At 46.9% G+C, this 16478-nt stretch overlaps 1 protein-coding gene across 1 annotated transcript; it reads left to right on the top strand.

Moving 5' to 3' along the window:
- Positions 1–8551: 8551 nt before the first annotated feature.
- On the top strand, positions 8552–10268 carry LOC147985832 (uncharacterized). Its single transcript, XM_087541758.1, has 3 exons — positions 8552–8890; positions 9463–9940; positions 10252–10268. The coding sequence occupies exons 1-3, from the start codon at positions 8552–8554 to the stop codon at positions 10266–10268; spliced, it is 834 nt and encodes a 277-aa protein (XP_087397884.1).
- The last annotated feature ends 6210 nt before the right edge of the window (positions 10269–16478 follow it).

Below are 16478 nucleotides of genomic sequence, written 5' to 3'. Positions count from 1 at the left end.
ACCGTTAGCTGTAGTAGTAGAAGTAATAGTTGGCGAGACAACTTCATGAAGACACGATGATGGAGATCATGGTGTCATGCCGGTGACAATGATGATCATGGAGCCCCGAAGATGAAGATCAAGAGGAGCAAAATGATATTGGCCATATCATGTCACTATTTGATTGCATGTGATGTTTATCATGTTTTACATCTTATTTGCTTAGAACGACGGTAGCTTAAATAAGATGATCCCTCACTAAAATTTCAAGAAAGGTGTTCCCCCTAACTGTGCACCGTTGCGAAGGTTCGTTGTTTCGAAGCACCACGTGATGATCGGGTGTGATAGATTCTAACGTTCGAATACAACGGGTGTTGACGAGCCTAGCATGTACAGACATGGCCTCAGGACACATGCGAAACACTTAGGTTGACTTGATGAGCCTAGCATGTACATACATGGCCTCGGAACACGGAAGACCGAAAGGTCGAACATGAGTCGTATAGAAGATACGATCAACATGAAGATGTTCACCGATGATGACTAGTCCGTCTCACGTGATGATCGGACACGTCCTAGTTGACTCGGATCATGTAATCACTCAGATGACTAGAGGGATGTCTATCTGAGTGGGATTTCATAAGATGAACTTAATTATCCTGAACATAGTCAAAAGGTCTTCGCAAATTATGTCGTAGCTCGCGCTTCAGTTCTACTGTTTAGATATGTTCCTAGAGAAAATTTAGTTGAAAGTTGATAGTAGCAATTATGCGGACTGGGTCCGTATACTAAGGATTGTCCTCATTGCTGTGCAGAAGGATTATGTCCTTAGTGCACCGCTCGGTGAGTTGAACCTCGAACGTCGGTTATGGATGTTGCGAATATCTGACATACACGTTTTGATGACTACATGATAGTTCCATGGTTTAGAACTGAGGCACCAAAGACGTTTTTGAAACATCGCAGAACATATGAGATATTCCAAGGACTGAAATTGGGATTTCAGGTTAGTGCCCACGTCAAGAGGTATGAGACCTTTGACGATTTTCTTAGCCTGCTAACTAAGGGAGAAAAGCTCAATTGTTGAGCTTGTGCTCAGATTGTCTAAGTACAACAATCATTTGAATCGAGTGGGAGTTGATCTTCCAGATGAGATAGTGATGTTTCTCCGAAGTCATTACCACCAAGCTGCTAGAGCTTCGTGATGAACTATAATATATCAGGGACATATATGATGATCCTTGAGATATTCGCGATGTTTGACACCACAAAAGTAGAAATCAAGAAGGAGCATCAATTGTTGATGGTTGGTGAAACCACTAGTTTCAAGAAGGGCAAGGGCAAGGGCAAGAAGGGATACTTCATGAAACGGCAATTCAGCTGCTGCTCTAGTGAAGAAACCCAAGGTTGAACCCAAACCCGAGACTAAGTGCTTCTGTAATAAGAGGAACAGCCACTGGAGCAGAATTACCCTAGATACTTGGTAGATGAGAAGGCTGGCAAGGTCGATAGAAGTATATTGGATATACATTGTGTTAATGTGTACTTTACTAGTACTCCTAGTATCACCATGGTATTAGATACCGGTTCGGTTGCTAAGTGTTAGTAAACTCGAAATAAAAGGCTGCGGAGTAAACGGAGACTAGCTAAAGGTGAGCTGGCGATATGTGTTGGAAGTTTTTCCAAGCTTGATGTGATCAAGCATCGCACGCTCCCTCTACCATCGAGATTGGTGTTTGCGTTGAGCATATACATGATTGGATTATGTCTATCGCAATACGGTTATTCATTTAAGGAGAATAATGGTTACTCTGTTTATTTGAATAATACCTTCAATGGTCTTGCACCTAAAATGAATGGTTTATTGAATCTCGATCGTAGTGATACACATGTTCATGCCAAAAGATATAAGATAGTAATGATAGTACCACCTACTTGTGGCACTGCCACGTAAGTCATATCGGTATAAAACGCATGAAGAAGCTCCATGTTGATGGATCTTTGGGCTCACTCATTTTTGAAAAGTTTGAGACATGCGAACCATGTCTATTGGTGTATATGCATTAAGAAACTCCATGCAAATGGACCGTTTGGACTCACTTGATTTTGAATCACTTGAGACATGCAAATCATACCACATGGGCAAGATGACTGAAAGCCTCATTTTCAGTAAAATGGAACTAGAAAGCAACTTGTTGGAAGTAATACATTTTGATGTGTGCAGTCCAATGAGTGCTGAGGCGTGTAGTGGATATCATTGTGTTCTTACTTCACAGATGATTTGAGTAGATGTTGAGTATATTTACTTGATGAATCATGAGTCTGAATTATTGAAAGGTTCAAGTAATTTCAGGGTGAAGTTGAAAGATCGTCGTGACAAGAGGATAAAATATCTATGATATGATCATAGAGATGAATATCTGAATTACGAGTTTGGCACAGAATTAAGACATTGTGGAAATTGTTTCACAACTAATACAGCCTGGAACACCATAGTGTGATGGTGTGTCCGAACATCATAACTGCACCCTATTGGATATGATGCATACCATGATGTCTCTTATCGAATTACCACGATAGTTTATGGGTTAGGCATTAGAGACAACCACATTCACTTTAAATAGGGCACCACGTAATTCTGATTGGATGACACCGTATGAACTATGGTTTAGAGAAACCTAAGCTGTCATTTGTTAAAAGGTTTGGGGCTGCGACGCTTATGTGAAAAGTTTCAGGCTGATAAGCTCGAACCCAAAGCGGATAAATGCATCTTCATAGGACACCCAAAACAGTTGGGTATACCTCCTGTCTCAGATCCGAAAGCAATAAGGGATTGTTTCTAGAATCGGGTCCTTTCTCGAGGAAAAGTTTCTCTCGAAAGAATTGAGTGGGAGGATGGTGGAGACTTGATGAGGTTATTGAACCGTCTCTTCAACTAGTGTGTGGCAGGGCACAGGGAGTTGTTCCTGTGGCACCTACACCAATTGAAGTGGAAGCTTATGATAGTGATCATGAAACTTCATATCAAGTCACTACCAAACCTCGTGGAATGACAAGGATGCGTACGACTTCAGAGTGGTACGTAATCCTGTCTTGGAAGTCATGTTGCTAGACAACAATGAACCTACGAGCTATGGAGAAGCGATGGTGGGCCTGGATTCCAAAATGGCTCGAGGCCATATAATCCGAGAGAGGATCCATATATGAAAACAAAGTGTAGACTTTGGAAGAACTACTTGATGGCCGTAAGGCTGTTAGGTACATATGGATTTTAAAAGGAAGACGGACAATGATGGTAAGTATCACCATTAAGAAAGCTCGACTTGTCGTTAATATGTTTTCTGACAAGTTCAAGGAGTTGACTACGATGAGACATTCTCACTCGTAGCGATGCTAAGAGTCTGTTGGAATTATATTAGCGATTACTGCATTATCCTGCAGATAGGATGTCAAAACATTGTTTCCTCGACGATTTTTTGAGGAAAGGTTGTATGTGATACAACTGAAAGGTTTTGTCAATCCTGAAAGATGCTAACAAGTATGCAAAGCTCCAGCAATCCTTCTAAGGACTGGAGTAAGCATCTCGGAGTTGAAATGTATGCTTTGATGAGATGATCAAAGATTTTGGGTGTATACAAAGTTTATGAGAAACTTGTATTTCCAAAGAAGTGAGTGGGAGCACTATAGAATTTCTGATGAGTATATGTTGTTGACACATTGTTGATCAGAAATGACGTAGAATTTCTGGAAAGCATATAGGGTTATTTGGAAAGTGTTTTTCAATGGAAAGCCTGGATTAAGCTACTTGAACATTGAGCATCAAGATCTATAAGGATAGATCAAAACGCTTAATGGTACTTTCAAATGAGCACATACCTTGACATGATCTTGAAGGTGTTCAAGATGGATCAGTCAAAGAAGGAGTCCTTGCCTGAGTTGTAAGGTATGAAGTTAAGACTTAAAGCTCGACCACGGCAGAAGAAAGAGGAAGGACGAAGGTCGTCCCCTATGCTTTTGTCATAGGCTCTATACGGTATGCCATGCTGAGTACCGCACCTGATGTGTGCCTTGCCACATATTTGGCAAGAGGGTACAAAGGTGATCTAGGAGTAGATCACCAGATAGCGGTCTAAGTTATCCTTAGAGGAATAAGGATATGTTTCTCGGTTATGGAGGTGATAAAGAGTTCGACGTAAAGAGTTACGTCAATGCAAGATTAACACCTATCCGGATAGCTCTGAGTAGAGATACCGGATACGTATAATGGAGCAACAATTTAGAATAGCTCCAAGTAGAACAGTTATTTGAAATGGCTCCAAATGTAGCGTAGTAGTTGCATCTACAAGATGACATAGAAATTTGTGAAGTACATACGGATCTGAATGTTGCAGACCCATTGACTGAAACCTCTCTCACAAGCATAACATGATCAAACCCAGAACTCTTTGGGTGTTAGACACATGGGGATGTGACCTTGAGTGTTAATCACATATCGATGTGAACTGGATTATTGACTCTAGTGCAAGTGGGAGACTATTGGAAATATGCCCTAGAGGCAATAATAAATTAGTTATTATCATATTTCCTTGTTCATGATAATCGTTTATTATCCATGCTAGAATTGTATTGTTAGGAAACTCAGATACATGTGTGGATACACAGACAACACCATGTCCCTAGTAAGCCTCTAGTTGACTAGCTCCTTGATCAATAGATGGTTACGGTTTCCTGACCATGGACATTGGATGTCGTTGATAACGGGATCACATCATTAGGAGAATGATGTGATGGACAAGACCCAATCCTAAGCCTAGCACAAGATCGTGTAGTTCGTTTGCTAAAGATTTTCTAATGTCAAGTATCATTTCCTTAGACCATGAGATTGTGCAACTCCCGGATACCGTAGGAGTGCTTTGGGTGTGCCAAACGTCACAACGTAACTGGGTGGCTATAAAGGTACACTACAGGTATCTCCGAAAGTGTCTGTTGGGTTGGCACGAATCGAGACTGGGATTTGTCACTCCGTGTAAACGGAGAGGTATCTCTGGGCCCACTCGGTAGGACATCATCATAATGTGCACAATGTGATCAAGGAGTTTATCACGGGATGATGTGTTACGGAACGAGTAAAGAGACTTGCCGGTAACGAGATTGAACAAGGTATCGGGATACCGACGATCGAATCTCGGGCAAGTATCGTACCGATAGACAAAGGGAATTGTATACGGGATTGACTGAATCCTTGACATCGTGGTTCATCCGATGAGATCATCGTGGAGCATGTGGGAGCCAACATGGGTATCCAGATCCTGTTGTTGGTTATTGACCGGAGAGTTGTCTCGGCCATGTCTGCATGACTCCCGAACCCGTAGGGTCTACACACTTAAGGTTTGATGACGCTAGGGTTATAGGGAAATTATGTACGTGGTTACCGAATGTTGTTCGGAGTCCCGGATGAGATCCCGAACACCACGAGGAGTTCCGGAATGGTCCGGAGGTAAAGAATTATATATGGGAAGTCCTGTTTTGGTCACCGGAAAAGTTTCGGGTTTTATCGGTAATGTACCGGGACCACCGGGAGGGTCCCGGTGGTCCACCAAGTGGGACCACCAGCCCCGGAGGGCTGCATGGGCCAAGTGTGGGAGGGGACCAGCCCCAGGTGGGCTAGTGCGCCCCCCCCCCCCCCACAAGGGCCCAAGGCGCCTAGGGTTTGGGGAGGGGGCGCCTCCACCTAGCTTGGGGGGCAAGTTTCCCCTCCCCCCCCTTGGCCGCCACCCTAGATGGGTTTGGGGCTGCCGCACCCCTTGGGGTGGAAACTCTAAAGGGGGCGCACCCCCTCCCTCTCCCCCATATATAGTTGAGGTCTTTGGGGCTGCCTACACATGAGTTTTGACCTCTCCCTGGCGCAGCCCTACCTCTCTACCTCCTCCTCTCTTGCGGTGCTTGGCGAAGCCCTGCTGGAGTACCACGCTCCTCCGCCACCACCACGCCGTCGTGCTACTTCTGGATGGAGTCTTCCCAACCTCTCCTTCTCCCCTTGCTGGATCAAGGCGTAGGAGACGTCACCGGGCTGTACGTGTGTTGAATACGGAGGTGCCGTCCGTTCGGCACTAGGATCATCGGTGATTTGGATCACGACAAGTACGACTCCATCAACCCCGTTCACTTGAACACTTCCTCTTAGCGATCTACAAGGGTATGCAGATGCACTCTCCTTCCCCTCGTTGCTAGATTACTCCATAGATTGATCTTGGTGATGCGTAGAAAATTTTGAATTTCTGCTACGTTCCCCAACAGGTCCTCCCCCTCGGACTGCGGCCTACTCCAGGAGGGACCGTTTGACCTCGAACCCGGTGTCCTCTTCACGCCGCAGTGCTCGGATTGAGGCGGCCAGACCGACAGGTGGCCCGGCCCTTCCTATCCCCGAGCTGGCCGCCCTCCGGGCCGCTGCCCGGAACCTCGAGTCAGGTACCATGATCATCCCGGCCACCTCTTCTACATGCTCCTTTTCTCCTTTGGAGTTGGCTCCGCTTGGCCACCTCGCTAAGGTGGCAGCGGACTTGACCATAGTGTTCCGCGGGGAGGTTGCTCCCCCGCTAGTCCAGATAGAAGCCATCCATGCATGGGAGATCCTTGATGGTCGGCTCGCCGAGGCCCGTGCACGCCCTCCTCCCGCCGCTGGAGTACCGCTCAAGACCACCCCGAGCGCCCCTCCCCGCGCGCCAGCCGCCTCGGCTGAGATCCGGGGCCGCACTCGCTCCCGTACCGCCGCCCTCCGCGCCCAGAGCGCCTCACGTGTCTTGGGGTCAAGCAGCCCCCCGATGGATGCGTGATGCGAGCCTTATTCTGGATCCGTGGTTTCAGCCAAGATGATCGGCGCCGCCAATTCATTGAGTACATGTGAACCGAGCGAATCGACATTGTAGCCATTCAAGAAACGATGCATACTGAATTCTCCCTGTCGGAACTTGAGCATCTGAGCTCCGACCTGTTCGCCTGGCACTGGCTCCCTTCTAGTGGGAGATCATTGTGGTTTATGGTACGGCCGACCACCGCAGGTCGGAGACCTTCCTTGCTGAGCTCCGGAGGAAGGTTGCGTCGGCCTAGTTTCCGGTAGTAGTGGGCGGCGATTTCAACCTCATCCGGACGGAAGAAGAGAAGAGCAATAATCTAGTGAAATTTCCTCGGATGCAATTATTCAATGATTGCATCGCTGATATGGGGCTACAGGAACTCGATCGTGTCGGGGCCAGGTTCACTTGAACTAACCACCAAGTTGATCCGACTCGCTCGGTCCTCGATCGAGTTTTCGCTTCCCCTGAGTGGGACATTCGGTGTCCCCTAGCATCGCTGCGGGCGATTATGCGGATTGGTTCCGACCATGTTCCCCTTCTCCTCTGTTCGGAGAATGAGCGCCCCCCTCTGCCGCCACGCTTCTATTTCGAGACCTTCTGGTTGTGTCAACCAGGCTTCACCGCCGTGGTGGTCGCCAGATGGCGCGAGGCGAGGGACGCCCCCCATAGGGCCCTATCGGCCGTCGATTCTTGGCACTTTCTGCGCCAAGCGGTCGCGGCAATTCATGAAAGGGTGGGGTGCAAACGTGGGTCGAGACATTCGTGAGCAGAAGAAGGCTCTCCTTGAGGGCATCCAGGCCCTCGACCTGCGGGCTGACGCCGCTAGCCTTTCGGCAGAGGAATGGATGCTTAGATACGACTTGGAAGATCAGCTCATGGTCATCTACACTGACGAGGAGGCCTACTAGCGCTTGTGGGGTACGCAGAATTGGGTCCTCAAGGGGGACGCTAATACCGCCTACTTCCAGGCTATTGCTAATGGTCGTAGACGCCGCAATTCCATCCCCCTCCTGTGGGATGGTCCGACCCTTCTTTAGCGGCCGGAGGACATCCGAGCGCATGTTGATGGCTCCTACAGAGACCTATTCTCTGCCTCCCCTTGGGGAGGTCTTGCCCTTGCGCAAGACATTTGGCCTGCCCACTGTTGCATCTCGCCTGCGGATAACGCGGCCCTCACAGCCCCATTCTCGGAGGAGGAAGTTTGGGCGGCTATTAAGGGCATGAACCCCTCCTCGGCTCCAAGCCCGGATGGCCTCCTAGTGAAGTTCTTTCAGACCTTCTGGGAGGTGATTAAACCTGAGGTGATGGCCCTATTCGACGAGTTCATGGCTGGGACCATTGACCTTGACCGGCTGAATTATGGGGTAATCACTCTCATCCCTAAGGTGACAGGAGCCTCGGACATCCGACAATTTCGACCGATTACGGTGATTAACGTCATCTTTCACATCCTCACGAAGGGGTACACCATTAGGGTGCCCCCTATAGCTGACCGGATCACTCACCCTGATCAGTCGGCCCTCATCCAGGGCCGCTATATCCTTGATGGAGTCCTAGTGTTCCACGAAGCTCTCCATGAGGTGCACTCCAAACACCTCAAGGCTGTCTTCCTGAAACTGGATTTCCACAAGGCTTATGAAACAGTCAGCTAGACCTTCCTTCGGGAATGTTTGCTTCAGAATGGCTTCGACGATAGGTGGGTGACCAGGGTAATGTAGATGGTCTCTTCGGGCCGCACTGTGGTGAACATTAATGGGGAGATCGGCCCATTCTTCCCCATGTTTTGTGGGGTCCACCAGGGCGACCCCTTCTCCCCATTCCTGTTCAACATAGTTGTCGGTGTGCTAGCGGCCATACTTGATAAGGTCAAGGCGGCGGGACACATTAAGGGGATTGTCTCACAGCTTGTTGGAGGCAACGGGATCTCCCTCCTCCAATATGCAGACGACACCATTATCATGGTGGAGGGCTCTGAGAGTGATATCTCGAACCTCAAGTTCCTCTTATTGTGCTTCCAGCAGATGTCCGGCCTTAGGATCAACTTCGACAAGAGTGAGGTTATGGTCTTGGGCTACGCCCAAGACGAGCGACATAGCATAGCGGATAGGCTTAACTACCAGCTTGGGTGTTTCCCCATGACTTATCTAGGGATACCCATTAGTGACGCCAGGCTTACGGTGGCCGAGCTACGCCCCACGGTGGGGAAGCTCCAACACTAGATCGAGCCCTGGCAGGGTCGGTGGCCCTCGAAAGCGGCCCGTATGGTGCTCATTAACTCGTCCCTATCCAGCCTCCTATTATTCATCATGAGCTTCTACAGCCTTCCAGAGACTCTTCATCACGAGATTGCCACCATTCAGGGGCGCTTCTTCTGGGCCGGCGAGGGTGATAAGCAGAAATACCACATGGTCAGGTGGTCTGAGATGTGCAAACCTCGCCACCAGGGCGGCCTTGGGATTATGTCCTCCAAACGCATGAATATTGCCCTTCTGACTCGGTGGCTCTGGAGGATTAGCAACGGAGATGGTGGCATGTGGCTATGCATTATTCAGCAGAAATACCTCCGAGGCCAGCCTCTTGCCTTATGTCAGCGATCTAGGGCTCCCAGTTCTGGCAATCCATCATTCAGCTCCTCCCTGTCCTCCGGATCGGGACCTCGATAGAGATTGGTTCTGGCACCGCCACGCTGTTCTGGTTCGATCGCTGGACTGGTGACACGCCCCTGGCGGCCCACTTTCCGGACCTGTTCTCCATCGCAGTTGCCCCTCAGATCTCCGTGGTGACCGCCCTTATTGACTTAGGGCGGCTTGCGTTCCGGAGGCCTTTTGGTCCTGCTGAGAATGCGGACTGGCAGGAGTTGCTTGAATGTATTGCTCTCCATGAGCCGGATCTCACGTCTGACGATGACCGCTCCAGGTGGTGCCTCGAGCCGTCCGATCAATTCTCCACCAAATCTCTCTATCTGGCCATCGCCCCCTCGCTCGGCCATGAGGCTCTTTCCTCCATTTGGGAGATTCGCCTCCCCTTGAAAATTAGGATCTTCCTGTGGCAATGGATTCGCGGCCGCCTCCCTTCTGGTGTTGAGATTCTGAAGCGCAATGGCCCTGGTGATGGGCGTTGCCTGCTCTATGGGCCTGAAGAAGATTCGAACCATATTTTCTTCATCTGCGTGTCTGCGCAGTCCCTTTGGAGCTGTTTCCGCGAGATTGTGGGTGGAAGCTGGGACCATACCAACTTCCCCACTCTCTTTGCTGAACTCCAAGCGGCCCCCCCTCCCGCCGCGTTGCGGCACATTAGGTGGCTGACCATTGGGGTCCTTGCCTGGACGTTGTGGACTGTTAGGAATAAACTTGTGATTCGGCGTATCCCTCTTCGTCGTGCTACTGACGTTTTATTCAAATGGTCTGGTTACTTGCAGCTTTGGTGGCCGCTTAGCCGTCCCAGGGAGAGAGACGCCATCACCTCCATCATCACCCAGCTTCGCGCGATGGCTCTCCGGTTGACTCCACCGGTTCCCTCGCCACCACCAGAACCAGATTAGTTTGTCGTCTTCTCGCCGGCGCCTCCGCCGTCTAGGGGTGTTTCGTGTATGTTGGTGTTATGTTGGGTTTGTTATGCTGTGCCCATAGCGAAACTTGGGTCTCTGTGTGTCTATATGTGAGTGCTAGACCCTGTCCGCGGTGACGTTGTGTGGGTGTGTTGTGTGTCCCGTTGTTGTCCGCTACTCTTTATTTGATGGTTGCTTTATTTATAAAGCGGGACGAATGCCTTTTTCGATAAAAGAGCAGTACCTTGTCGTTTCGTATCGTCAGAATCACCGACCGATCGCTACCCCCATACCCTCGACCCCACGCAGCGGCAGAAAAACCCAGAGTTCTCCCCTTCTCCCGTCTACATATACGCACTCAAAAAAGAAAGGAAAATAACTGAGAAACGGAAACCCACACACGGACGTCAATCCCCTTCCTCTCTCTCTCGTTCTCTTTCCTTTCCCAGCACCCGTTCTCCTTAAAGAGGTGAACATTGATCGGGAAGGAGAACAAGAGTCCTCAGATCGCCGATCTTCTTCGATTTGGACCTCCTCGCCATCCTCAGCTTTGTTGTCGACGGATGCATCTAGGCGCTCAAGAAGACCCAGCGATGACGACATCCCCGCCACGCTAGATGGTGGCGGCGGCGTAGATCTCTTGGCCGGGTTCAATAGCCAGTGACTGCCCATAGGCAAGCGCACCTTAGCACCACGTCGCTAACCGGGGTGTGCACGACGTCAGAGGACTGCTCCACCACTCGCCGGTTGCTAATTAGGCTCTGCGTCGCCTTCCTGGAGCGCGGTGTGTCCACGCATGCGTCCTATTGGGACGAGCTCCTTAGCTCTGCCGCTGGGCCAGACAACGCCATGCCACTGCCGCGCGGGTGGTAGATACATCTACACGAGCAGACGTGGCTCCTTCTGATGCTCCGTCGGGCCGTGCACATGGGCGCGGCCTGATTCATCATGTGCAGCGGGTGCAATGGTCGTCATTGGCTCTATGACCATGGCTCGGCCGCCGCCGTCACTGTGAACTGTGTGTTGTTCCCTAGATGCAATGAGAATGACTTGTTGGGTTGACTGTACTTTCTGAATTGTTGTAACTTTTTTGCTTCAGAAGTATCATAGGATACCAAAAATCTTGATGATGTATTAGGCACCGGCAATTCAGGCTGATCTGCCTCCTCAATGTTAGTTTCAAAATTTTCACCAAGGTCGGAACTAATAGGCTCACATAGATTGCGCATTCTGTGGTGCAACAATCCCAAACTACTTTCATGCCGGACAGAAACATCCTTGAAGGGGTGGTCGTCCTTCATGAAATGCTCCATGAAATCCATTCCAAAAAATTAGTTGGAGTAATTTTTAAGGTGGATTTCGAGAAAGCGTACGATAAGGTCAAATGGCCATTCCTCCAACGGGCATTGTGTATGAAAGGTTTTGATGAAGCCTAGCGCCGACAGGTTGAATCATTTACGCAAAAAGGGAGTGTGGGAATTAAAGTGAATGACGATATAGGTCATTACTTCCAGACACATAAAGGCCTAAGACAAGAAGATCCGATGTCCCCTATCCTGTTTAACATTGTGGTGGATATGTTAGCAATTTTGATAGGAAGGGCTAAGGAGAATGGTCAAGTAGGTGGCTTGGTACCTCATCTCGTTGATGGGGGTGTATCCATCCTTCAGTACGCTGATGATACAATCATCTTTATGGAGCATGACTTGGCCAAGGCGAGAAATATGAAGCTGGTGTTATGCCTTTTTGAACAATTGACCGGGTTAAAGATTAACTTTCATAAGAGCGAGTTGTTCTGCTTTGGTAGAGCCAAAGAAGAACAGGAGGCTTATATGCAATTGTTTGGGTGCGAGTTGGGGGATTTACCTTTCTCTTACCTAGGTATTCCAATCCACCATCGTAGGCTGACAAACAGAGAATGGAAGTGCATCGAGGACCGATTTGAGAAGAAACTGAGTTGCTGGAAGGGTAAGCTCATGTCATACGGAGGCCGATAAATTCTGATAAATTCGGTGCTCACGAGTATGCCTATGTTTCTCTTATCGTTCTTTGAGGTCCCAGTTGGTGTTAGGAAAAGACTGGACTTCTATCGATCGCATTTCTTTTGGCACGGTGATGAACTTAAAAGAAAATATCAGCTTGCTAAATGGGATATCATCTGTAGACCGAAAGACCAAGGGGGTCTTGGTATTGAGAATCTTGAGGTTAAGAACAGATGCCTTCTTAGTAAGTGGTTGTGGAAGCTCTCATCTGAGACTGATGCCACGTGGGCGCAAATCCTTCGCAGCAAGTACCTCCAGACAAAAACTTTGTCCCAGGTCACAGTCAGGCCGACTGACTCGCCTTTTTGGAAAGGACTGATGAAAGTCAAACAATCCTTGTTTAATAGAACAAAGTTTGTTATTGGAAACAGCGCTAGTACGCGCTTCTGGGAGGATACTTGGCTCGGCGAGACACCCTTGGCCATTCAATATCCGTCTTTGTATCGTATTGTTCAACGACGTGAGGTGTTCGTTGCAACGGTATTTCAATCTATCCCCCTTAATATTCAGTTTAGACGGTCGCTAGTGGGCAATCGTTGGGAAGAATGGCTCCTTCTAGTTAGGAGACTGATGGAGGTTCAGCTTTCTCAACAACCCGATGGATTACGCTGGAAACTGACTAGGTCGGGAGTATTCACAGTTAAATCAATGTATTGATGTTATTAATTCGAACTCCATTCCTACCTCCAAGAATGTTTGGGATGTCAAAGTTCCTTTGAAAATAAAAGTGTTTATGTGGTTTGTTCATAAACAAGTTATTTTAACCAAGGACAACTTGATAAAGCGTAATTGGACAGGACCTACTAGGTGTAGTTTCTGTGATCGGGATGAGACGATCAAACACCTCTTTCTTGATTGCCCGTTGGCCAAAGTACTTTGGCGGACGGTCCACATTGCTTTTAATATTACTCCACCGAATTCTGTCAACGCGTTATTTGGGACATGGCTTAATGGGATTGAGCCTGACTTAGTGAGACACATTTGGGTTGGAGTTTGCGCTTTGATGTGGACTATTTGAAATTGCAGAAATGATTTGGTTTTTAACAGAACATCACGTATTCATTTTTTGCAGGTTATTTTCCGAGCCACGGCACTGATCCGTTCGTGGTCGCTACTCACTCCGATGGAGGTCAGGGAGCATTTGGTTACTGGATCTATCCGCTGGGAGATGGTTGTTCGGGATATCTTCAACCGGTTTGGATGGCGGTCATGTATTAGGATAGGCAATTAGTGCACCTATCTATCTTTAGCCAGCCGGTTGTGGCGTCTTTTCTTGGCTAGTTTGTGTTTCTAGCCCTATTTGGCTATGTGTGAGTTTGCTGTCTTTTTTTTTCTACTGTTAGAGACTTCGGAACCTTGTTGGAACCTTTTTATTTGGTTAATAAAATGGCCATATGCATCACTCTGATGCAGAGACCAGGGAGATCCCCCTTTTCAAAAAAAAATTAGGCACCGGCAGTTCTTGACCAGAATTGATCTACAGGACAAAAACCTTAAAAGTACTCAAGCAAATAATTAAGCCGCATGCTTGTCATTCAGATCTATCTGTAATTTTCTTGTTGAGTTTTACACTTGCAACACTCTGAAGTTACAATAGTTAGGACTTGCTTTTCTACTTCAGTTTTCAGTTAGAGTTGGTTGTAATCTTAGTCATAACAGACTCTAATTCCTATGATCTTTTTTCTTCTTGTTTTAGTGGTCGCGAAAGCATGATGATTTGGTGGTCATTAGCATTACTCGAGAAGTAGTGATCTGCACGACACACTCATGTGAAGTTCAGGAGATTTTATTGCTAGGGATCTGACCTGAATTAATCAGACATGCTTTGCTGCAGGTTTATCATCCAGATCTCCTTGTAATTTCCTATTTTCTAGCTTTGTTCTCTTCTTCTTCTCCCATCTTTCTTTTCTCTGTTTTTTTGCTCCATAGAAGAGGTATGTTTCCTATTGTTGTGCTTCGGCCGCGAGTCTCTGTGTAGAGGGGTTGGGTACAAGGAGTTTAGGACGGTTGTTCGTGAATGCTACTGGGCCTTGCTAGAGTACATTTATTCGGTCTAGTTCTAAACGACCTAAAAGTTATGCTGATATACTTCACATAAAACTTGAAACTGATTTTGTTTTCGGTCGATTCTTTCAACCGTTGACATGAGACACACTTTTGTTTTCTCATACACACAGTTGTTTATTATTTTTACATATATACATTGATACACACACCTATCATGGTTTATTTGTCTGAAAATTTGAATGAATGCCAATTGAATAATAATTGACAGTAAAATGGACACTCTCTTATGAACGATTTGTACATGCAGGTGGGTCACATTAGATACAAGCAGTGGTGGAGCTACAAACAAAATGTTGGGAAGACTAAGTTAAAGAAGAAATTCAGAATCGTTGACTTAATAATTACCTACTATTCCCATTTGTTACATGATCAGGTGAGTAATATAAACGAAAGAAGCTATACCAAAATACAGTTTCACCATTATTTTATTTTAGTTAGCCATTACAAAAGCTTGGACACATAGACATGGAGTAAACAACCAAATTGGTAACAATGAGATGGACAGACAAACACCTAAGTGAAATTTAGGGAAGAAACATATCTATGCAGCTTGTACAGATTCAGTTGAATTCAGAGAAGAAGCTCACTTGCCTGTTTCTGGGCTAGCCGGCTGCGTGCGGCTGGGTCACTGTTGCTTGCTGCGTGCACTTCCGTGCATGTGCGCGTGGGACACGGATTTTTTTTAGGCAAGCATGGGATGCAGCAGTAATGGTGGGGTAGTGGTTGAAGTTTTCCCGTGGCGAGAGGGTGGCATGGCGGTGGCCAACGGTTGTAGGCTGCTGTGAGACACATAGATTTCAGTTTTCTAGCAACTACAAGCAATCAACCGGTGAAGCAGTAGAAAGTAGGAACTCAGTCCAGAGGATTATCGGATGACCTGATATGCTATCTGGTGCCTTTTAGGAACAAATGTAACTTCTTCTCTGCATGTTTCAATTAGTTTTACTCTGAGAATTGCTCATAGTTCTGTGACCTTAAGACAAACCTAGATATATCCATGCAGATGTTTGCTCTGCAGATCGAACTATAAAAGAGGAACAGAGTTTTTGTCTTGTATGAATAGATGTTGAATGCTAACATAAATCTGCTATATGTCTCAGGAAATGCAGTCCCCAGATACCAAATGTGCTATTTCAGTACACACAATGCTTGAATTTAATTTGATGCATATAGATTGTTGATATCTCGGTGTACAATTCTATGTGTTGTATTCGGAAGATTGTGTGATTTTTATTATATGCATTTTTATTTCATTCAGGCAATGCCCAATTTGCAATGAAGAGGTATTCGGTTAACTTGTGATGTTCGTGGGGTTGCTATCGCCTCATCGTCTTGTGATGTTGTGGTGATGTATGGCATCATTGTCGCATCATGATAATGGAAAATCTTGGTCTCATGTGACCTATTAAGATACATGATACTCTTTTGCTTATGTCTTTCATAGTAGCATAGCAAAATAGCATGTATGATAAATGATAACTTCCTATGTCTCCCAATCTCATTGTGGCAGCAACGTCTTCTAATTTGTCTTTAGGTATTGGGAAGTGCTTGCTTTGCAATGTTCACTTATTTCATGGCATCTTAGATCGCTTCTATAAAAAATTCCACTCACAATGGCATTACTCCGCGGCGCGCGTGCGCGCGCGCGCGCACACACACATGTCGGACAAGGTAATGAAGAACATGTTATGTCGTATTTTCTATAGGTTCAATAAGTACAATTTTCGTGTAAAAAAGCAAGTGATAGCTATTTGAAGTGAGGGGTTGCATTGTGCGATGGTACCTCTTAACGTTGCAGATTTTAAAAATACCTTCAACTTAATCAGTTATGCTAGATTCACTGGTAGGTGATAAGTAGGGTATTTGATTAATAAGCTGGGCAATTAGAGACTTGTACCAAAGTATCATATTCCCACATTGGAACCTGATCTCTTTATTCATTGGGCCCCAAGATATTTAGTTCAACACTCATTCTGATTTTTCTTTGTT

This window comes from Triticum urartu, chromosome 2A (assembly GCF_056163025.1).
Source record: "Triticum urartu cultivar PI428250 chromosome 2A, HENAU_Tu73, whole genome shotgun sequence".
NCBI lineage: Eukaryota > Viridiplantae > Streptophyta > Magnoliopsida > Poales > Poaceae > Triticum > Triticum urartu.
This window is presented reverse-complemented; position numbering and strand designations above follow the sequence as displayed.